The following is a 24,808-nucleotide window of genomic DNA, read 5'->3' as shown; positions in this document are numbered from 1 at the left end:
GTTTGTACATGGGATGTTGGCTGGGTCATGATTAAACTCCAAGTGGGGAAGTTCTATGTTCAGTATCACTGAACATAGGTTTACTGCAATGGTAGGTCACCATCCATTCCAACTATGGTTGCCATCCATTCATAAATAAATGACCAGGGTTCCACCTTCTGGATTCTTTCCAGAGATTCAGAGGTCTGTACCTCTGAGGCCTCACCTCAGAGTTTTTAATTTAAAAATATGGTCATGGTTTGTTAAGGCTTTGCACATGCCCACACATATATAGTACCTAGACCAACCAAGTAAGTGTGAAGTCTGGATAAATGCAGTCTTAGTTCAGTGCAAATAGAGAGTGAAACAGAATTTATGAAACGGGTAAATCATCTTATTTGTTTATGTATGCAGGAATTGAAGACCAAAGCCAGGCTGTACGCATGCAATGCAGGCCGAGTCCTTCAGGCCCACGGAGCTTTGGAGCTTCATCTGCATAACAAAAGACAGAGAGGATTCTAAAACCCTCCAATAACACTGTTAGTAGCTGGCAGGCAGCCAATCCATGCTGAGATAGGGCCAGTGTTGTGATTCGCTAACTGCAGCATTAAGGCGACCTATCACAGGCGGTGTGTGTGTTTTGCCTGGGCTGGCTTAAGGTATATATAATAGAATCATAGAGTTGGAATAGACCACAAGGGCCATCGAGTCCAACCCCCTGCCAAGCAGGAAACACCATCAGAGCACTCCTGACATATGGTTGTCAAGCATCTACTTAAAGACCTTCAAAGAAGGAGACTCCACCACACTCCTTGGCAGCAAATTCCACTGTCAAACAGCTCTTACTGTCAGGAAGTTCTTCCTAATGTTTAGGTGGAATCTTCTTTCTTGTAGTTTGGATCCATTGCTCCGTGTCCGCTTCTCTGGAGCAGCAAAAAACAACCTTTCTCCCTCCTCTATATGACATCCTTTTATATATTTGAACATGGCTATCATATCACCCCTTAACCTCCTCTTCTCCAGGCTAAACATGCCCAGCTCCCTTAGCCGTTCCTCATAAGGCATCGTTTCCAGGCCTTTGACCATTTTGGTTGCCCTCCTCTGGACACGTTCCAGTTTGTCAGTGTCCTTCTTGAACTGTGGTGCCCAGAACTGGACACAGGACTCCAGGTGAGGTCTGACCAGAGCAGAATACAGTGGCACTATTACTTCCCTTGATCTAGATGCTATACTCCTATTGATGCAGCCCAGAATTGCATTGGCTTTTTTAGCTGCCGCGTCACACTGTTGGCTCATGTCAAGTTTGTGGTCAACCAAGACTCCTAGATCCTTTTCACATGTACTGCTCTCAAGCCAGGTGTCACCCATCTTGTATTTGTGCCTCTCATTTTTTTTGCCCAAGTGCAATACTTTACATTTCTCCCTGTTAAAATTCGTCTTGTTTGTTTTTGCCCAGTTCTCTAATCTGTCAAGGTCGTTTTGAAGTGTGATCCTGTCCTCTGGGGTGTTAGCCACCCCTCCCAATTTGGTGTCATCTGCAAATTTGATCAGGATGCCCTTGAGTCCATCATCCAAGTCGTTGATAAAGATGTTGAATAAGACCGGGCCCAGGCAAGTGCCCCTGTTTGTCGTCCTCCTCCTTCTTCTTGTTCCAATAAATCCTTTTTGAGCTGAATCTTAGTCTTGGGTCATGCCTGAACCCACTTACACTTCATTTTTTAGCTAACTTGCATTGCAAAACAAAGGAATCAATAATTTTGAAGTTAACTTTGATGCAGCCAAGACAACAGTGTGCAATTTAATGTACAGTGCTGCCTTTGGGTTTTTTTTGTTGTAATAAAATAAGTAGCACCTCATTAGTACAGAATTATCACCAGATTGTAAAAATAGGTTCCAGACATTTTATTTAAAAATTTAATGAATGTTCTTGAGCTATTTTCATAGTAAAATGCCAAACACCCAAAAACCTGGAACAATAAACTAGTAAATACCATTGCCTTGTCCAAAATAATCTCATTGCCCCCCACACCCAAGAAATTACTAGCCCCGGGCCTTCAAGAAGGATGAATGCTCAAATCTCAATAGTCCTCGTGGTATATTATAACTTTTCAGTTGACTTTTTTAAAAAAATGGCAGGCTTGTTTTAAAAAGCAGTGACGCAGTTCCTATAGCACCTTGTTTTCAGTGCAGTCTTTAGAATGTTGTGGTAGACGTGCCCTATTGAATTCAATGAAACTTACTCTCAGGTAAGTGGGGTTAGGATTGCAGCCTAAAGCTTCTTAGCAAACAGTGTGCATTTGTTGTTTGTCCAAAGAGGTTTCATCCCCCCACCATGTTTCACAATGAACTCAACGCACGCATAGATTTCATTATAGCTGCATGCCTTCTCCTGGGTTATTACCAACTTCCTATCATTCTGGCCTTTTTACATGCTTCTTTTTATTTCCTCAGTCATTTCACAGTCGAATCGTTCCTTTTGGTCAGGTGGCCTATAACATTAGTTTACTGTCTGAAACATCTCCAGCCTCAAAGCATAATGACTCAACAGCATTACGCATTCCTCCCCAGCCTCCTCTTAGAAGGACTAATAAATTCTCTTTTCCCAACATGGCTATACCACCTCCCCTGCTTTCTATGTTATTTATTTTATTTATTTTATTTTAAAAGAAGCTGCCCCTTTGATATTGAAATTCCAGCCTGATTCCAATTACATCATAACATATTTTCTTCTAAGTTATTATATATACCCCTCGTCCTAGCATCATCTCACTTTCTTCTTCGCCAAGCCTTTCATTTGTATGTTTGCACACTTTAATAACCTTCAGGCTGCTATTTTGCCCTAAAATTAGTCTTAATCAATTCTGATTTCCCTCTTTTATCTTCATTGCCATCCAACGCTTTATATGTACTCCTTTCATCTCTGTTTGGTCAGCGTGCTTGCCCTGACGTCATACAAGAGTAGATTAAGCTAAACTCCTCCTCAGGACTTCAGTTGGGATGGAGAGAGCATTATTCTTGCTGAGTAGTAGCCTTTCTTCCATCTTGACTACCCCTCCTCCAAATCATGTTGTATAGCCCTATTGTACCATAACTAGCCAAACCACTACCTCTATTGCAGGTGTGTGTGGGGGGGTGGTACTCAGTGGACAACATAAGCTAAAGTAATAGGTGCAAGCCTTGAAGAGGAATTAGTTCTATGTTGCTGGGGATAGTAAATGGATGAATATCAATATTAAAAGATAAAACATAAATACTAGCATTAAACATAGTATTAGTAGTAGTAGTAGTACCCTGAGGCTGATTAGTTGACTGACCTAGCAAGAATGATGAGGGACTGAGATTTCAGGCCTGAGATTTCCAAGTCCTAAACCATTGGGTAAGTAGCCAATCAATACATATTAGTGCTTGCAGATGCGTAACATTATAAATTTGGTGCTGGTCTTTTCTTTGACAACATCCCAAGAATTGTTTGTCAACCCAACTCATGGTATACTCATCAGACTACCATTCTGATAACTTTATATGCATTTAGTGTATTAGGCTCAAGAGCAATGGGTAGTGGGGATGGCACCACAGATTTGACCACCTGGCATCAGTATCACTGCCACATACTTGGCTGGTGATGGAGCAGGGCAGCACTGAGGAAGGACATCTTGGACACACCAGCAGAGAGAATCTGGTGCTTCTGCCTGAATTGGCCTGACTTCACCTTGTACCTCCGCACTAGTTGCTCCTGAATAGCCTACATGGTTTGATGACATATTAAAGCTCCCTGTATCTAATTTAGCCTATATCTACACCCATTCTTAGCTTAAGTACTTTTATATCCGAGCAAATTCTATTCAGGTCAAACTCTATTCACTGGTGACTCAAAAGGATTTCAGTGTAATTATCTCTCACCTAAAAAATTAGGCTGGCACTAGAGAAAGGCGTGTCCCACTCCATTGTGAGGATTCATGTGTTGGTACAACCAGTGCTTTATTTAAGATGATAAAAATATGAGGTGCCAGTACTCGTATATTGAGAAAAGTGCAGCAAAGAAGAAGTGCTGGTACTCTGTACCAGGGAGTACTTTCACACAAAAAAGCTATGGGTGCCAAACATCTTGGCATCTTCAAGTCACTGGTTTTAGTTTTGAACCTCCTTGGGGTTCATTTCATTGCCTAGCAAAAATGTCTCCTGTGTCCAAAAAGTTGACTTGTACCACTATTTCATTAGAAGTCTGCTCATATCAGAAATTGTGAGAATGAGTTATATTCACTCTTGATTCATAAAAAATATCCATCCATTTTATGACTCTGATTCACCAATAACCTTGACAGCTGAACCAGTGTTCCATGACAACAAGCAGACCATTGATAAATAGCAACAAAACTATTAGAGGTTGAATTTATGAGATGAGTAATAGGGATGCTAAATTATAGGCTTACCGTTTGACAAACTACAGCTTGACATATATTTGCAAATGCATGTGTATGCATCTCAAAGAGAGAAAAACTTTTCTAACCTCATGACCCCTTGGCACATTGTACAGAAACCATCCAACTGCTTTCCATGGGATTGTGTTTTACAGTTCATCCCCCCTCCTCCCAGTTCATAATTTCAGGACTAAATAATTTTCTAAGAATAGTTAAAATGAGGCTTTGGTTTATATTTGTTTTTTGAAATAACGACCAAAACGTATCATAAGGGGGGGTGGGAGATTGTAACCAGTATCAGCATTTTGAACTTAGCCAGTGCAATTCTTTCAGCAACAGCATAGCATGATGGTGATATCCTGCCCCAGTGAGCAGTAGAGCTGCTGCATTTTGCACTAGCTGCAAGGTCAAGGGCAGTCTCAGGACATCTCCATATAAAGCACATTGCAATAATTCAGTCTGGTGGTTAGCAGTGCATGGACAACTATTTCAGTGGTCAGGATATCCCAGTCCAGAAATAGCCAAATTTGTTTTACCAGCCAAAGCTAGTAAAAGGTTCTCCTAACCACTGAGGTCACCTGGGCCTCTAGTGACAGAGATTAATCTAGGAACACCCCCAGACTGTGAACCTGCTCTTTCAGTGGGAGTATGACCTTTTCCAAAGCCGGCAATTGCCCAATTATCTAGATTCTGCAACCACTCACCTATGGCACCTCTGTCTTGCCAAGATTAAGACTCAGTTTGTTGGCCCTCATCCAGCCTACCACTGAGTCCAGGCTCTAGTCCAGGCCTTGAACAGCCTCTCCTGATTTAGATGTTACAAAGAAATGGAGCTGGGTAGTATCAACATACTGATACCTTGCCCCAAACCTCCTAATGATCACTCTCAATAGCTTCATATAGAGTTAAATAGCATTGGGAATAAGATTGTACCCCATTGTATCCCTTTTTCCTCCACCAAAGTTGGTGGAGTTTGGGGGGAAATGACACATCACGCTCATGAACTGGGGGTTAGCCACTCCTAGTGTAAATAATTAGTATGTATAATTAGAATCAGCTATAGATCAGATAATTTGTATTGCCTTTGGACAATGAGCCTGACAAAAAATAAATTTTGGTCCATTTCAAATTTATATGCTACAATTTTCAGATACAAAATAAAACTTATATTACAGTGGTACCTCGCAAGACGAATGCCTCGCAAGACGAAAAACGCGCAAGACGAAAGAGTTTTCCGTTTTTTGAGTCGTTCCGCAAGACGAATTTCCCTATGGGCTTGCTTCGCAAGACGATACGTCTTGCGAGTTCTTGCGAGTTTGTTTCCTATTTCTTAAAGCCTCTAAGCCGTTAATAGCTGCTAAGCCGCTAATAGCCGCTAAGCCGCTAATAGCCGTGCTTCGCAAGACGAAAAAACCGCAAGATGAAGAGACTCGCGGAACAGATTAATTTCGTCTAGCGAGGCACCACTGTACTTCCCCTTTCTCTCAAGCATTATTTGTTATATTGCTGTGAGTGTTTACTTGATCAGCTGTAGAAAGCATGTTGTAGAGCTGCAAAGGTACAGAAGGGGGTGACTAAAATGATGAGACTGAACAATATATTTTTTCCCTTTAAAAAAATATGCTCACAAATGGAAGGAAATTGAGTCATTTTGTTTTGCACACATCCTGCCCACATGCTATCTGGGGTAGAGTAAAATGATGCCTACTGTGATGCAGGAATAGAAGAACCCTATCTGAGTGGGAATATAAGACCAGTCCAGAGACTCCAATGTGTTTCTAGAGGGTCTTGAGGTCTGCCCAGTTCAAGCTTTGCTTAAGTTGGCCTAACATCAAAGTCCATGAGCAGCCCCTGATGTGCACAAACTAGAACCTCACAAGAATTTTGATTTGGATTAGAACTTGGGGAATCAGCCAAGCTGCAGATCCTGAGCCAAATTGGATGTATTCAGAGGACCTTGGGCCTTGGACAAGCTGGGTGCACACAGACCATTGTGAGTCTTGTTCAGGGGTCAGCAACCCGCGGCTCCGGAGCCGCATGTGGCTCTTTTACACCTTTGCCGCGGCTCCGGGGCAGATACTAGCGAGGGGAGGAGGAGCATTGTGTGCCCCGACACTCCCCACTGTTTTAAATGTTGCAATGGTTTTGCGGTTCCCAGGTTTTTTTTCTTCAGTCCAAGTGGCTCTTTTTGTCTTAAAGGTTGCAGACCCCTGGTCTTGTTGGAGGAGCCCAGGGCCCCCTGGGTGTCAGGGGGCAGGGCATCAGGCAGGAAGGAGAGGCAGGCAGGGTGGAAAACTGTAGGAAAAGCTCCAAGACATACCTGACTTGCAGCTGCATCTTCTCAGGAGAAGGTGGGCTACAGCTCTGTTTCCTGCCTGAAACCTGTTGAGTAGAGACACCCCTATAGGGTGTGGGTGCTGCTTTTCAAGAGTCTGTCCTGCAGGAAGGATCCAGTCCTGCACAGTGCTGGCTCATTCCCAGACTCTTAAAAAACCCTATTTTAACTTTTTGTTAATATAGGGTTTAAAAATCCCCACCCCTAAATTGTTTTGTGGAAGGATCTGGGGTGGAATAGGTAGCACTGGGTCAATCTCCCCGATCCAGATGCCACAGGATAGATTGAAGTGGGGCTCTTTGCTGAACCCTGTTAGAAATATGAGGCCAAAAATTAGTTGAACTTTCAAGACTTTGAAGTCCAGTCAAAGGCGTCTATAGGGTGTGGTGCTCACCTCGCTTCAGGCCAAGGGAGCTTGTGTTTGTCCACAGACAGCTTTCCGGGTCATGTGGCCAGCATGACTAAACTGCTACTGGCACAGAGGACTGTGATGAGTGCCAGAGCACACAGAAATATCGTTTGCCTTCCCACCACAGCGCTCCCTATTTATCTACTTGCACTGGTATGCTTTTGAACTGCTAGGTTGGCAGGAGCTGGGGCAGAGCAACAGAAGCTCACCCTGTCGTGGGGATTCTAACCGCCAACCTTCTGATCAGCAAGCCCAAGTGGCTCAGTGGTTTAGACCAGAGTGCCACCCGCATCCCTGACACCTCTTTAAACATTCCATTAATTATGTTACAAATATTTTTCATGTATCCACACTTTCATGAATCCACTGCCTTTTTTCAACTTGCTAACCTAACTGGCAAAGCAACTAACAAATTTAATTAAGTTTAGAGTGAAATGGTGTGCATAAGGAATATGTAGAAAAAAATCTTGGTGTGTGACTTTAATTATTTTGGTAGTAGCTAATTATTATTCACATGCATTCTGCATACTCCTGTAATATGTACACCAGATAGCATTACCATATTGTTATGATTACCACATTGTGGCATTTCAGCATCTACTTTGTTACAACAGATAAATATGCTGCATAAACCTAAGCCATTTTAAATTGAGGGATTGGAAAGTATCCATCATATTGGTTTCGTGCTTTGTGCAGCCTTGTGGCAGATCAAGCGAGTTCACAATTTAAGATGCACATTGGTTGTACTGTAACTTCTTCAGTAGTGCAGATCTTCACATTTGTTTCCATGTCCTTCATATTTGCAATGGTGAGTTGCCAAGAAGATGCCTTGCCAAAATGCTTTTTTTAAAAAAAGAAGCAAAAAGCTTAAGTTAGTCATATGCTACCATCCAAAACAATCACAATTGGAGCCAATTTAGTGCACATAAGTTACCTTGGAAGGATTAATTTCTGCTGTTGAGCCTCATAATATGTGTAACCAACAGGGAGCTGTCTGGAGACAGGGATTTTTGCAAATCTTTCAGCTAGATCAATGAGCCAAATGCAAAATCTGGTAACCAGGGGCATCATGTAGATTTGTCAAGCTCCCTAGGGGAGCTGGGGTCCAGCAACCAATGAGTGGATTACACTGATCCACAAATGCAGTTTTTCATCTGTGACAGATATAATATAAATGCTATTATTCATATTGCATAACTGGGAGAGAACCACCGACAATGACTATTGTTTATGCAAAAATTAAAAAGAGAGAATGTAGAATTTTGCGACAGGTGACAACAGACTTTTCAGAAAACAGAGTTTATTACATAGTCACATCCAGGCAATGCTTATCACTGGGAGATTTTGTTAACACCCATTTGACCGAGATGCATAATCTTGTGGAAAGTGAGATACAGTACAGCTGTACATTGCCAGCAATACGTTTGGTTCCAGCGAACACAGTCTATGCCTAACTGTTAGGTATACAGACAAGGAATGAAAGGAGACTCAGTCCTGTGAGTATGCCACCAGTAGAGACTGGATCCATCCAATCTCTGCATCAACCCCTTGATACAGTCAGTCTAAGGTGGAGTGCCATGTCTTGTATTCAACATCGTGTTAAGCAGATTTTGCCTTGAGCAGCAGAATGGTCTCTCCCTTTCTTTCGCCTGTATGCCCCTACATCTATTCTGGGGGTTCTTTCAGTCCTCTGGAACAGAAATGGGGACCTGAAATTTATCAGAAAACATTTCCCCCCAAAAAACTCCCCTGAGATCTTCTTCTTCTCACCTTACTCTTTTTTTTTTGGGGGGGGGAGACCACTATGAAGAATTTTATTTACTGACCACCGTTTTTGTGGTGGCTACTATTTTCCCCTACACTCTGTTGACAATGCTCCCTATCTCCTCTAGGTACTTTGTATTGTAGTTAATGCAAAATGGTGGCCATGATTCCAACACAGTTGATTCTGCTGTTGCAGGGCGAAAGCCTTTTACAGGGAAAGAAGGGAACAGACAAAGTTGACACATGTAACTGGTAGTGCAATTTTTACATCAGCTCTTTTTATTTCAGGGAATTAGCAAACCGCCATACACCTTTTCTTATCCTCTGGGTGGATATAGTCTAGTCCAGAACAGAGTAGATTAGCATATATTTATATTAGCATATATTTACTCAAGATTAAGGTTGATTCAGGCTTTAAAAATATATGTATCCAGATTTTTGGTAGCAATTGAAAAGGAATGGTGTGGAGGGGTTCATCTGTGTTTTGTGCTCTTTAGCTCCAACAGCTAAAACCAAATACACACAAAAGATCCAGCTGTTTAGAACTGCTATTATACTAGTCCACATAATTTTTCTTTTTTCCCCATGAAAACAAAACAAAAGAGTTGTGCAATGTATTTTACAATCATTTCTTCCTGTCTTGATGTTCTCCTCTCATTAACTGTAGTGCCTACAAAAGCTCCATGGCAAAGAAGAGAAAAGCTGAAGAGCAGATTTTGGGTGTTCCAGTCAACAAGAGGAAGTCTCTGTTAATGAAACCCCGTCACTACAGTCCAAGTGTAGAAGGCAAAGGGGAAAATGAGGACAAGACTGACCTGCAAGACAACAGCAATGATCTCAAAGCAGGTATCAAAGATTAGTGGCTCCAGATGAATGTAAAAAGCATCTAAGTGTTGGTGCTGACCTTCAAAGCCCTAAATGACTTGACCCTGTATACCTGAAAGAGCAACTCCACCCCCATCATTCAGCCCAGATGCTGAGGTCCTCCTCCGGGGGCTTTTTGGTGGTACCTCACTGCAAGAAGTGAAGCTACAGGGAACCAGGCAGGGGGCCTTCTTAGTAGTGGCACCCACCCTGTCGAGCATCCTCCCATCAGATGTCAAGGAGATGAGTAACTATAAAACCTTTAGAAGACATCTGAAGGCAGCCCTGGATGGGGAAGCTTTTTAATGTTTAATGTATATGTTGGTAGCTGCCCAGAGTAGCTGGGGCAACCCATTCAGATGGACAGGATGCAAATAATGAAATTATTATTATTATTATTATTATTATTATTATTATTATTATTATTATTATTATTTATTAAGCTAATGCTCCTGAGAGAACAAAGGGCAGAATAATCTCACTGGGCACTAGCAATAAAAGGCAGATCATTTGGACAAAATGTGAATAATGAGACTGAGAAATAAATAGAAATATGGTTTGTAGCCAATTAAGTCCTACTCAGAGTAGACCCACTGAAATTAGTGAAAGTTAGTCATGTCCATGAACTTCAATGGGTCAACTCTGAGTAGGCCTAGCACTGATCTGAACTTGTGACCCTTTAGATGTTGCTGGTCTTTTAACTCCCAGCAGTCCCAGCTAGCATGAGCAATGACAACCAAAGGTATCAAGTCAGATTTTAATCCCCTTTTCTTAAAATCTGGGTCAGCATTAGTTTTAAGTGATAATATCCATATCAGTTTCAGGTTGTATTAGCTCTCCACTGCCTAAAAGGATTATTGATGCTAATGTGCACACTACTGTATGGAAAGAAAGAAATTGGGGGGGGGGGACGACACACGCCCAATTTGCTCATGGGCATTACTTTTGTGGAGAGGAAAAAATCATAGCAGAGAACAGGAGGACAGAAGGGCAAGCTCCACTCTTGAACCTTAATAAACACGGAAGAACAAGCTGGAAAGCTGTGGGAAGAGTAAATTGCATAGGCACCACAGTTGAAATTAATTATACAATACTGTGCTGAAAACACAAATGAAGAAAGGTGAACTTTTGGCACAGCCAATCCACAGAAGGCTTATGAATAAGAATGGAGGAAATCCATCCACACTTACAGTCCACTAGCTTTTTGAAAAACACATGCGCTCAGGAGATCTGCCGATCTGCCACTATTATAACCATACCGGGGGGGGGGGGAGAGAGAAGCAGCTTCTTTCTCTGCATTATTTAATGTTGCTTGTTTCCCAACATTTAACACAAGCAGTTAATACGTGAGTAATATTAATATTTTGTCTAGGCTCGCAATACTTCTATATGTCAAGTCAATCAATCTTGATGACTGGATTCAAGAAAATTCTCATATATATATATATATATATATATATATATATATGCAGGTTTTGGTGTCTTCGGGTGTCTTCCCGTGTAAGAGTCGAGGTGTCTGTGCGACGTTTCGACGAGGTCTCACTCGTCATCTTCAGGCTGGTGCTTTCGGCTTCTTGTTACTGGAACAGAGCAGAATCTGGTGTATGAGTTCCTATAAATACTGTTGAGGAACTCATACACCAGATTCTGCTCTGTTCCAGTAACAAGAAGCCGAAAGCACCAGCCTGAAGATGACGAGTGAGACCTCGTCGAAACGTCGCACAGACACCTCGACTCTTACACGGGAAGACACCCGAAGACACCAAAACCTGCATTCTTGTACCCGTGAAAATCTACGAAAGCATATATATATATATATATATATATATTTGCTTTCGTAGATTTTCACGGGTACAGGAATGCAGGTTTTGGTGTCTTCGGGTGTCTTCCCGTGTAAGAGTCGGGGTGTCTGTGCGACGTTTCGACGAGGTCTCACTCGTCATCTTCAGGCTGGTGCTTTCGGCTTCTTGTTACTGGAACAGAGCAGAGTCTGGTGTTTGAGTTCCTATAAATACTGTTGAGGGGTGTGGTGTATAGCCTCCAACGTTCTGGGCAGAGAGGAAGTTCCTAGATTAGTGTGCCTTTTCTTCTTTTGTTCCTTAATTACTTGGGGGATATCTTGGGTGATTTCATGAGTGATATTCTGAATACCACTGGGTGGGTCATTAAGTGTAGATTAGTTGCTAAAGCTTTCGTGTCTTGACCTCTTGAGCTTGTGAAGAGTTTTTCTGAGAAGATGGCTGTGCTGCATTTAGTTGTGCTCTGGCTTGGCTTCGTGTATAGGGGCGAGCTGTGGTTTTGTGCCTTGTGCCAGCCAGATCTGTGTAGGGATTGCAGGGGGGTGCAGCATCCGGAGGTGCCACTATAGTTTGGCTACTGGATGGAGTCTGTAATATGTCTGTGGAGAGGGTCTGGGTTTGGGTCTGGTGTGGTTGATTGGTGACGGCGTTCTGTGTGCCTCTGGTTCTGGTGTCGGTTTTTGTGGGGAGGGCTAATTTCCAGATGTCTGGCAGGCGGGACGTGTCGTCATGCTTGTTCATGTTGTGAGGGTGTTTCTCTATCTCGATGGCTTCCATGATTATATATATATATATATATTTGCTTTCGTAGATTTTCACGGGTACAGGAATGCAGGTTTTGGTGTCTTCGGGTGTCTTCCCGTGTAAGAGTCGGGGTGTCTGTGCGACGTTTCGACGAGGTCTCACTCGTCATCTTCAGGCTGGTGCTTTCGGCTTCTTGTTACTGGAACAGAGCAGAGTCTGGTGTTTGAGTTCCTATAAATACTGTTGAGGGGTGTGGTGTATAGCCTCCAACGTTCTGGGCAGAGAGGAAGTTCCTAGATTAGTGTGCCTTTTCTTCTTTTGTTCCTTAATTACTTGAGGGATATCTTGGGTGATTTCATGAGTGATATTCTGAATACCACTGGGTGGGTCATTAAGTGTAGATTAGTTGCTAAAGCTTTCGTGTCTTGACCTCTTGAGCTTGTGAAGAGTTTTTCTGAGAAGATGGCTGTGCTGCATTTAGTTGTGCTCTGGCTTGGCTTCGTGTATAGGGGCGAGCTGTGGTTTTGTGCCTTGTGCCAGCCAGATCTGTGTAGGGATTGCAGGGGGGTGCAGCATCCGGAGGTGCCACTATAGTTTGGCTACTGGATGGAGTCTGTAATATGTCTGTGGAGAGGGTCTGGGTTTGGGTCTGGTGTGGTTGATTGGTGACGGCGTTCTGTGTGCCTCTGGTTCTGGTGTCGGTTTTTGTGGGGAGGGCTAATTTCCAGATGTCTGGCAGGCGGGACGTGTCGTCACGCTTGTTCATGTTGTGAGGGTGTTTCTCTATCTCGATGGCTTCCATGATTATTCTCTTGTGGTGATGTTCCATGTTAAAGAGCAATTTGGAATCTGCAAAATTAATTTCGTGTCCTGTTTCTTTCATGTGTTGGAAAAGAGAGGAAGTTTTTTCTTCTTTTTTGACGGCATTCTTGTGTTCTGCGATACGTGCATTTATTCGTCTGTTTGTTTGTCCAATGTACGTGGCTGGGCAGACTTTGCAGGGTATTTCATAGACCCCTTGGTTTTCCAGCTGGATTTTGTCTTTTGGGTTTCTGAGGATATTGGCTATTTTTTGGTTGGTGCAGAAGGCTGTTTTGATATTGTGTTTATGGAGGATTTTGCTGATTTTGTCTGTAGTGCCCTTGATATAAGGAAGGAGGGCCATGCCATTGTTTTCTTCTGTGTCTTGGTTTTTGTCTTGGAAACACCCCCCAAAAACCAAGACACAGAAGAAAACAATGGCATGGCCCTCCTTCCTTATATCAAGGGCACTACAGACAAAATCAGCAAAATCCTCCATAAACACAATATCAAAACAGCCTTCTGCACCAACCAAAAAAATAGCCAATATCCTCAGAAACCCAAAAGACAAAATCCAGCTGGAAAACCAAGGGGTCTATGAAATACCCTGCAAAGTCTGCCCAGCCACGTACATTGGACAAACAAACAGACGAATAAATGCACGTATCGCAGAACACAAGAATGCCGTCAAAAAAGAAGAAAAAACTTCCTCTCTTTTCCAACACATGAAAGAAACAGGACACGAAATTAATTTTGCAGATTCCAAATTGCTCTTTAACATGGAACATCACCACAAGAGAATAATCATGGAAGCCATCGAGATAGAGAAACACCCTCACAACATGAACAAGCGTGACGACACGTCCCGCCTGCCAGACATCTGGAAATTAGCCCTCCCCACAAAAACCGACACCAGAACCAGAGGCACACAGAACGCCGTCACCAATCAACCACACCAGACCCAAACCCAGACCCTCTCCACAGACATATTACAGACTCCATCCAGTAGCCAAACTATAGTGGCACCTCCGGATGCTGCACCCCCCTGCAATCCCTACACAGATCTGGCTGGCACAAGGCACAAAACCACAGCTCGCCCCTATACACGAAGCCAAGCCAGAGCACAACTAAATGCAGCACAGCCATCTTCTCAGAAAAACTCTTCACAAGCTCAAGAGGTCAAGACACGAAAGCTTTAGCAACTAATCTACACTTAATGACCCACCCAGTGGTACTCAGAATATCACTCATGAAATCACCCAAGATATCCCTCAAGTAATTAAGGAACAAAAGAAGAAAAGGCACACTAATCTAGGAACTTCCTCTCTGCCCAGAACGTTGGAGGCTATACACCACACCCCTCAACAGTATTTATAGGAACTCAAACACCAGACTCTGCTCTGTTCCAGTAACAAGAAGCCGAAAGCACCAGCCTGAAGATGACGAGTGAGACCTCGTCGAAACGTCGCACAGACACCCCGACTCTTACACGGGAAGACACCCGAAGACACCAAAACCTGCATATATATATATATATATATATATATATATATATATATATATATATATATATTTGCTTTTTATTTGTTTTTCAAATCTGCCCCCTAGAAAAGTTACTTTTTGGCCTGTTCATTTGGGGGTGGGATCACCTGATCACGTTGCTCGGAATCATGCTTCCAGTTATTCATCTTAATGTCTAATGCTATGAGCACCTTTTTCTGAGAATTGGCACATGGGCAAACCACACTCTTTCCCTACCTGTCTTTGATTTTACAGCCTAATGTGCAGAGGACAAATGGGATTATGCCTCCTGGCTGGTGTCACACACCTAGCTCAGTGGCGGAGCTTCATGCTCCGGCACCGGGGGGCATCCTGGGGGCATGGTGTGCTGCCTCCAGGGGCCTGGTGTCCAGCGCAGCCGGGGGGCAGCCGCGATGGCACCCCACTGGGGTCGCGCTGCCAGGGGCGGTGCGCTCTCCCCGCATTCCTCTTCCTCTGCCAGTGGGCATGTATATATTGGGTAAAAACCTTGAGCAGTTACTGGCTGTTTTTGTTGCAGAAAAAAACAATCTATTCTGGTGGAACTTCTAAAAAATAACAACAGAAATAAAGTTGCCTCAGAGTGGCACAAGCCATACACCAACAAAACGAGTGCATGGTAAAACATTTCAAGAAAAGGGCCACATCTTCCGGTCTAGGGCCCAAGAAAAGCTCCAAGAAATAACTAATAAATATTTTCCTTTAATGTATAACAGTTGAACCAAACAATTATGTAAACTGGAAATGACCCAGAATGCTAACAGTTTGGCAGCCGTAAAGTGAAATGCATTGTGGTGGCACATGTGCATTTGTGTCTCCTCCTCCTTTCCACAATAATCTGCACTTAATAGGAATATTTTAAACTATGTAGCTAAGCAACAGAGGTAATTGTTGCTTTCTAGAGCTTTTGTTAGGCACTCCACCATAGCCCAAATATGCATAATTAGGTATAATGTCTATAAATCATTATTGTACACATGTGGGTAGTTAAGTGGATTGAGAGAATAGTTCAATGAATTGGACATATTCACTGAAAATGCTTTTTATTTGTTTTCTGTAGTTGATAATACTTTGAAATTATGATAACCCTTTACACTTTCTCTTAATAGCTCACTGTTGTTGAGACAAAACTTCATTTGCATTTTTAGATGATATTTAATTTATGATTTAAACCCGGAGTTGGTCTGACATGGATTCTGCAAAGAACCAGACTGTCTTATCTATTTTATTGTAAGCTTGTTTATCTCAATTTTCCCCCCTCTAGGAAGTAAAATGTAGACCATTCCAGTTTATGTTGAATACATCCCAACTAAAGAATGCACCCTATAATCAGCATTATTGAAGGGGCTAGTGTTGTGGCTAAATTCTTCCTTTCATCCAAAAATGCTTTTAGTTACTATGGTAATATTTACTTGATCCTGGCAGACCAGTGTTGATTTTAGGGAGATAATTACCAGAAAGAAAGATGATGGAGATGTATTTTGGAGTGTCCTTGTCAGGGGGGAAAATGTTTAGAAAAAAAACTAAATGAGACACAAAGGATTTATTGTATTTCAGCATTTGACACCCCTTTCCAGTAGCCTTTACTACCTTCTGTTTCCTGCTGTGATTTCAAAGAAAAAAATTGTTTCTTAACACAAGATACATGCGTATTTTGCCATCCTTTAGTAAAAATAGAAATCTATTTTTTTTTTTAAAAAAAATCTCCCTTGTGATCTAATATATTCTTTAGTTCTATGACTACCATGACTGATTCTAACATGTATCCTGTGAGCTACAGAATTACAGTCTTTCATTAAACCAAAAGTGACCCAGAGCATTCATTTTATATATTTTAAAAAATCTATGAAGAAGAGAAGGAATGTGGTTGTTGTTGTTGTTTTGTTGTGTTGTTGTTGTTGTTGTTGTTGTTGTTTCTGTTCCTATTTATTTACTACCCACCCTTCATAATACTCCAGGGTGGTTTACAACAATTTAAAATAAAACACTAAGAGCAGTTTAAAAAGCAAGTGATGCAACTGTAGGTGACAATGCTATATTTATCTGATATTTTTGAAAGCTTTTTTTCATCACAGCAGCAAGTCAACACCTCCTCAGTGAAGAGCAGATACCTTACCCTAACTTCAGGGCCACTACTGCCATCAATCCATCTTTGCATGTTCACTGTAGTCTGAAGCAGAAGGGAGAGAATGGATGGGAATACTGTATGGCACTGTGAAGCTGCTACCCAGTATGGAGATTCTTCTTCAGCATAAAGTTATAATACTACCAAAACCTTTAGCTGGGTTCAGGATAGCTTTATTCTGCCCTCACATGTTTCAAACTACATTAGAATACTGGAGGAATAAGCAGTTCAGTCACTGCAGGAACTATGTTTGTCTTCCCCCATGGCTTTTCAGACTATGGTAGAACTAAAGGCCCACTTTTTGGAAACATGTCCCCACTGATGTCAATGAAACTAGGAGCAGCTTCACAAGTACATTTAGTGCAGCAGCATCCAAGGACTTTGTTATATATGATATTCCAAACCATACACAGGCAATGTGTCTTTTTTTGTAATGTTTAAATTAACATGTCAGCTTCAAACACAAGAGAGTCATGTAGTAAAGTAGTTGTGTGATACTTTAGGCATGTTCCAGAGTCACAGCCAAAGTTCTATTTACTGTAAGGTGTTCATGTGTGAAATGGGTACATGCTAAAACGATTGCACAGTTGTTGCATGAATCTGCTCTGTATATTCACAACATTCTGGGCATTTGAATTGGTCAGTTATAGTATATATTTTAAGTATGCTCTACTGCAACCTTCCCCAAGTTGGCACCCTCCAGATGTTTTTGAGTATGACTCCCGTTAGGTCCAGCTACCTTAGTTGATGGTTAGGAATGATGGGAATTAAGAACATAGGAGCCTGCTGGATCTGGTCAGTGGCCCATCTAGTCTAACATCCTGTCCTCAGAGTAGCCAGATGCCTATGTAGTGGTCCCTTGGTTCTCAAACTTAATCCATTCCGGAAGTCCATCCCAAAACCAAAGCATTCCAAAACCAAGGCATGCTTTCCCATAGAAAGTAATACAAAATGGATTAATTTGTTCCAGACTTTTAAAAACAACCCCTAAAACAGCAAATTAACATGAATTTTACTATCTAACGAGACCATTGATCCATAAAATGAAAGCAATAATCAATGTACTGTACTATAAAATAAAGAAGACAATATTGTAGATAACATTTTTTTAAAAAAAAAATTCTTACCTGCACTGATGTCACAAAAACAAATTAACCGAAAAAGCAGCATAAACAAAAACACAAAATCAATAGCAAAAACAAAAGTGCCAAACTTAATCCATTCCAGAAGTCTGTTTGACTTCCAAAATGTTCAAAAACTAAGACACAGCTTCTAATTGGTGCAGGTGCCCTATAAACAATAGCCGACAGCTGCATCAGACATTTGGCTTCCGAAAAACGTCTTTCTTCCGGGTTTTCAGCATTGGGGAACCAAGACATTTGAGTACCAAGGCATTTGAGAACCAAGGTGTTTGAGAACCAAGGTACCACTATATGAAAAATGCAAGCAGAACCTGAGCACAGTAGCATTCCACCCACATAATTCCCAGTAACTGATATTCAGAGGCATACTGACAATGTAATTATAGTCTGGAGGGAACCAGGTTGGGGAAGTTTGCTGTACTACAGAGCATGTTTGCTCAATACGATTCTAATTCATGTTCATAAAACAGATATTTATCTTGAGCAAGCCTATCATCTTAGATTACTTAATATGAATGAGACTAATTTATAAATAAGTGGCTTGTGGATTATGGTCAAAGAAGAAGGAATTTATTTTAATGTTGTGCTTTTCTCTCTTTTTCCTGCCTCTAGAAGAGACTAATATAACACCAGCAAAAGCTACCCCTAATTTGGATGTGCAAGAAAATGATCAAATGACGGACAATTATGCCAGCTACCAGGACCTAATGGCCAAATCTTTAATTAACTTTGAAAAAACAGAGGAAGAAACTCCAGACTCCCCAGAGAATAATAAACTGAGTGACAGTAGCAGAAAGTCCTTAGAAATGGAGAATAACAATGTTGATGAATGTTACATGATTAACTCATTAGTAAGAAAAGACAGAATTTGTGTTTCAGACCCACAGTTCTGCTCCTCTGAGGATAATGAAAGTAGTTCTGAAATTCTGGACAATGAATGGGATAGCTCCTCGAATTTCTCTGAAGAGATAAGCGTCAAACTTCCTCTAAATACAACATATATTGTAGGATGTAATCAGCAAGATGTCCTAAAAGTGCCAGGGGTCAAAACCGAAGAAGCAGATTTCAACAACTCTGAAACCATTTGTGACTCAGATACAGGGCCTCAAGAATCACAGGAGTCGCATGTTGAATCGTTCAGCAACAGGAGTCAAAATCCATTTCCAGACAGCGAGGAAGATGAGTGTCTATCAGAAAATACAGAAATGTCATTTGACTTGGATAAAACAAAACATAACCTGAGCTTGCTGGAACGAGCAATAGCTCTGCAGGCAGAGCAGGGCCATGTCTTTCATAGCACCTACAAAGAACTGGACAGGTTCTTACTAGAGCATCTTGCTGGTGAAAGAAGACAAGCCAAAGTGATTGATCTTTGTGGTAGACCAATCTATAACAACAAACGTAAGTTCACTTTCCTTGTTCAAAGTGGATTGTGCATTTGTGTAGACAGCTGGTAATTTCTCCACACCAACAGCGCTCAGCTGGGAGAAGTGACTGCCATGAACCTGGCCTGGCAGCGGTGTCCAATTGAATTCCAGCATAGTACATTGGTAGGGCAGAGGGGCAAAACCAATCTGGCACTTCCATTGCTGTTCCCAAACTGCTACCCTGCTTTGGTAGCTCACCATTTAGTACACTGCGGTGATGTCACTGCCAGGAGACAGCAATTCCCAAGTGAGAAACCACTGGACTATGTGGTTCAGTGAGGAATGCATAAGGTTGTTCAGACTGACAGAATAATATAAAAATTATGGTATGCAGTTACCCAAAAACCCTACGTGTTTGTGCTCCTGCTGTGGTCTGAAAACACTGTGAGAGTTAGCAAAAATTCCATACAATGTTTCATACAATGTTTCAATACAATGCTATACATGGCACTGCCTTTGAAGATAGTTTGGAAAGTTCAGCTAGTGCAGAATTCAGCAGCCAGGTTGCTCACTAGGGCAAAATGGTTTGAGCATAGAATACCAATCTTGGCGCAACTGCACTGGCTACCAATTACTTTCCAGGCCCAATTCAAAGTGCTGGCTTTGACCTATAAAGCCTTAAACAACTCAGAGCCACAATAATTCAAGGACCACCTCTCCTGATATGAACTGACTGTGATCACCATCTCAGGCCCTTCTTTGTGTGTCTCCTCCACAGGAGGACCAGAGGGTGGCAACAAAGGACCAGGCATTTTCTGTGGTTTCTCCCCATTTGTGGAATGCTCTCCCCAGGGAGGCTTGCCTGACACCTTCATTACGTATCATTAGGTACCAGGCAAAAACAATCCTAATTAATTAAACTATGGCCTTTTATACCGGGGGGAGGGGTACAGTTTTTGTTTGTTATTATGTTATGTATTATTGTAAACCACCCTGTGATTCTCAAATGAAAGGTTGTGTAGAAATTTAATAAATAAATAAATAGAAACATATGATACCGTAGATTTGTACTGGGTGCAATGGAATGAATTCAGCTCCTAGTAGTCAGAGTCATTTGCAGATAAAATGAATTTCAAAGTGTTCCTAGTTAGACTTTAATACTCACCACTATATTGATCTTAGCTTAACAATGATGCCTCAGTATTTAGAATACCAAACTGTTAAGTAAAGGGAGGATACTTTAGGAAAAACCCAGCGAATGAATGGATGTACTTAATTAAATGCAGTGCAACATATTACAAAATAAATATCTCATATTGTATTATTTCTATATATTATATTTAGATAGCTTTACATAACTTAACAGGTGATGCAGGTCTATGTATAATAAGAGTAAATAACCCCCTATTGAGAATAGCAGGTTCCCATGTGGCCACATAGGTCCTGTTGAACATTTCTTATTTCCAATTCTCTTCCTCTCCCCATTCCATACCCAGTTCTCCTATTATTTCTCTGTTTTTCCGGCAGCCAATGTCTTCTTAGCCCCTGCTGCCATGCTTTCTTGTGCAGTCTGAGCCTTGTTAAACCAATGGTGTGATCAGCATCAGGGAGGGTGTTTATTCTCTGATGCTGAGTTACCCATAGACTCTCCTGGTTTGGCTATGTGCTGCAGTGGCTAGTAATGGCATTGATGACCTGGAAATGGGATGAGCACAGGAAGATCCCACTGTGTCCAGTCTTGAACATTAGGTGAAGCCAAAGCTGCTGGGTTATAGGATGTGAAGGATAAAGATGAGAGCCAGTAATATACAGCAAGACTCTTGAGAGATATATCCCCTTCATTGGACTGAGGTTAGAAAAGTCCCTGAACTGGAAGCCTTGAAAAATAATTATGGGCTTTCTTCAAGAAGGTTGAGCCCTTGATGATGCTTTATCTGATGGTCTTTTTTCCATAAAGTGTTATGAAGGCAAGAGCATGAAGAATGGTTGAAAATGAGTTACTGGCTAAACTAGGTGGGAAGCAACACATCAGGGAAGCTACAAAGAGAAAAACTTAAGAAACACAGACACAACCTTTCCTTGTGGCTTTGTCTATAAACACATCTATTTGCAAGCTACTTGCAAATATCACAGTTGCCCTGATTGCAAATGGATACACTGTGCTTAAGTTTGTTAGTTTTTTTGTTATGTGGATTAGATATATAAGGAAACAGCTATACAACATATAAGGAGAAAATACAACTACTCATCAACATAGACAATATGTGACAACCTTAGCTCACATTTTTTTGGCTGCCCCAATTTACCAGGAACAGTTTGTTTTCTGATACCTGCCCCTGGAAAATCTTTTAATATTCAAGGCTCTCCAAAGATTTTATTATTATTTATTTATTCATGGATGGTTCCAATTTTCTTTCTCATGACTCAAATATATTTGCCATTCCAAAACCTTCAGTTTAAACAATTTGCTTAAAATAATTGATTTAAGAATGTTAAAATGTGTGTAGGATTTCAGTGTACTTAGCACCTTGACAGAGAACCGCTGCCTCTTAAAACCATTCTCTCCCTCTACACACACACACACAGAGAGAGTGTGCAATGTTCCATCTAGGTGACAAGACTTCATTGCTATTTTCTGCAGATTTGCCTAGGCCTGAAAAGAGAGAGACCAAATGTCCCATTCCAGGATGTGATGGCACAGGGCATGTGACGGGACTGTATCCACACCACCGCAGTCTTTCAGGTTGTCCACATAAAGTTAGAGTGCCACTTGAAAGTAAGTACAATTTCTTTATAATTTGCAGCCAAAAACTGTGTGTGATTCCTTGAGGACTGTGGTCATTTCTGCATTCTTGATCTCTTTCCATCCACTGGCCTCTTAGTAGCATGGCTGTAGTGCTTTGTGAACTTATACAGCTACTTGGCTGAGAGTGAAGTCACAATGGCTTCTTTTTTATTATTAATATTTTTATTAATTACAAATTAGAAAACATACATATTCACAACAAAAGAAAATACAAAAGAAAAAGAAAATACATCTAACCAAGGGGAAAAAATTAGAGAATATTTTGTCTCTTTTCATATTTACAGTTATTTTTTATACCTCTATAAAATGCTATTCACAATAAAGCAGTGAAATGAAAGATAAGATATCAGAAAAAAGGAAAAAAAGAACAAAGAAAGAATAAAGAAATAAAAGAAAAAGATCATAAGTACTCACAATACATAGCCGTTTCCCATCTATATTTATATTCAATTGTATAATGTATAATACAATTATTTGTATTATACAATTGTACAATTAATTGTATAATGGCTTCTTACATGGCATTCATTCATTCATTCATTCATTCATTCATTCATACTAGGGGTTTCCAACATGGTGCCCTCCCAGTAATTCGGAATGCAAGTCCTATAATCCCTGGCCATGCTGTCTAATGCTAATGGGAGCTGTACTCCACAACCTCTGGAGAGTACCAAGTTGGCTACTCCTGATTTAAATACTTGCATACAGCCTTTCTGGACCATAAAGAAGGCTGATCGCCGAAGAATTGATGCTTTTGAATTATGGTGCTGGAGAAGACTCTTGAGAGTCCCATGGACTGCAAGAAGATCAAACGCATCCATTCTTAAGGAAATCAGCCCTGAGTGCTCACTGGAAGGACAAAGCTGAGGCTCCAATACTTTGGCCACCTCATGAGAAGAGAAGACTCCCTGGAGAAGACACTGATGCTGAGAAAGATGGAGAGCACAAGGAGAAGGGGGCGACAGAGGATGAGATGGTTGGATAGTGTTTTCGAGGTTACCAGCATGAGTTTGACCAAGCTGCGGGAGGTAGTGGAGGACAGAGGTGCCTGGCGTGCTCTGGTCCATGGGGTCACAAAGAGTCGGGCACGACTAAACGACTAAACAACAACAACATACAGCCTTTCAGAGCTGTATAACTCATTAAGCTCTCTTACTTGCTCACTCTTTCTCACACATGTGTATATACATTTACTGCAGGGGTGTGGAACCTTTGGCCCTCCAGATGTTGCTGAACTACAATTCCCATCAGCCTCAGTTAGCATCAACTGTGATCAGTTATGATGGGAGCGGTAATCCAGCAACATCTGGAGGGCCAAATGTTCCTGACACTCCATTTACAGAACCTAGATCTGTCACTGTTGTTGAATGTGTTCTCGCACCAGCATCAAGCAACACTGTTCAAAACAAACATTTTCCATCTAAGGTTATTCCAGTGGCACTATTACCCTCCCCCCTTTTTAAAAAAAGATAAACTGCACATGCATTTGTGCAGTCTGCTTGCATTGAAATCAGTGGAACTGACTATCAAGAAACAGTGACTTGGAGATCAGCTGGGGAAAACCTTAGTGCTTTAATGAGCTGAGTTATGTGCCCCAGCCATAAAGCTTGGCTCCTCAGGGTGCCCTAGCACCTACCTTCCCAAACAGTAGTCATTTGTGGCGGTACTTCATCTCAGGAGCAGCAGGCACAATCGAGTGAACAAAGCAGTTTACCACACACCGCACTGCTAGGGCTGACAGCAGTTTACTTCTGAAATGACTTTTGGAGTAAAATATTGCTGCTTGAGAGGGTTGTGAGAAGGTGCACCCAGTGCTTTTTTTCTGGGGGATGCAGGGGTACGCACACCCCTAAACATTTTGTGAATCTTTGTACTTTTGTCCATTTACTGTATTTATTTTTCCTGATTCGAACTATAAAATGGTGGTTTTCTTGAGTCAAAATGAGAGTACCCCTAAACATTATTTTTTTAGGGGAAAAAGCCCTGGGTGCACCTATATTTTATCCTGGGACATGAGTTGTTCTCACCAGCCTCTGATGTGCTTACATGATGGGAGGCAGTGGCAGAGCTTCATGCTCCGGCACCAGGGGGCAGAGAGCAGGCGGGAGCGGGGCTGGCACGCATCCTGGTGGCGTGGTGCACATCCTGGGGGCGTGGCACGCTGCCTGCAGAGGCATGGCACCAAGCGTTGGCGGGGGGGGGCAGCCACGATGGCACCCCACCAGGATTGGGCTGCCAGGGGCGGTGCACTCCCACCGCACTCATCTTCCCCCGTCAGTGGTGGGAGGTTGACACCAAGGTTAAAGTAGGTTGAAGGACCCAACAAGCTTGGCAGGATCAGAGATGCCTGCCATCTCCCCTTCCTCCAGAGATGCATGACCATATAGAAAATAGCAGGGTTGCTATCCCTGTTGTATGGAGTTCACAGTTCCATGAAGGCTCATGATGGCTCAAACATTTGGAACTTCTTGTTCATGTAGAAAATTCTTAGTTTTCTTTTATGACTATAACCATGTGATCATAACTTCTGTACAGTGTCTCCAAGTTTTGAGTGAGGAATTGCACTGTCATGATGATATGTGTTTGGGTCACTATTTTCTTCTTCTTTTTTAGTCCTTGCAATGCATGAAAATGTTCTAAAGTGCCCCACTCCTGGGTGTACAGGAAGAGGACATGTCAACAGCAACCGCAACACTCACAGAAGGTAAATCCTAGT

General features: G+C 41.8%; 1 protein-coding gene and 1 long non-coding RNA gene across 11 annotated transcripts in view; one reads left to right on the top strand and one right to left on the bottom strand.

Moving 5' to 3' along the window:
• ST18 (ST18 C2H2C-type zinc finger transcription factor) overlaps positions 1 to 24,808 on the top strand; it is a 208,184-nt gene that overhangs the window by 134,815 nt on the left and 48,561 nt on the right. For all 10 annotated transcript variants that reach the window (XR_014222176.1, XM_082233751.1, XM_082233752.1 and 7 more), the window contains 4 exons: positions 9,573 to 9,751; positions 18,532 to 19,320; positions 21,928 to 22,062; positions 24,706 to 24,796. Coding sequence is in view for 9 of the 10 variants with exons in the window: in XM_082233751.1 (XP_082089877.1) it covers positions 9,573 to 9,751; positions 18,532 to 19,320; positions 21,928 to 22,062; positions 24,706 to 24,796 (1,194 nt within the window). In the remaining variant the exon portion in view is untranslated. The remainder of the gene's footprint in view (positions 1 to 9,572; positions 9,752 to 18,531; positions 19,321 to 21,927; positions 22,063 to 24,705; positions 24,797 to 24,808) is intronic.
• Positions 22,488 to 24,696, bottom strand: LOC309538504. Its single transcript, XR_014222248.1, has 2 exons — positions 23,214 to 24,696; positions 22,488 to 22,801 (listed from the first exon to the last, which is right to left on the bottom strand). It is a non-coding gene; the product is annotated as an uncharacterized lncRNA (long non-coding RNA).

Source organism: Podarcis vaucheri, assembly GCF_965113315.1.
Source record: "Podarcis vaucheri genome assembly, chromosome: 8".
NCBI classification, from domain to species: domain Eukaryota; kingdom Metazoa; phylum Chordata; class Lepidosauria; order Squamata; family Lacertidae; genus Podarcis; species Podarcis vaucheri.
The sequence above is the reverse complement of the archived record's forward strand: the minus strand, read 5'-3'. Positions and strand labels throughout refer to the sequence as shown.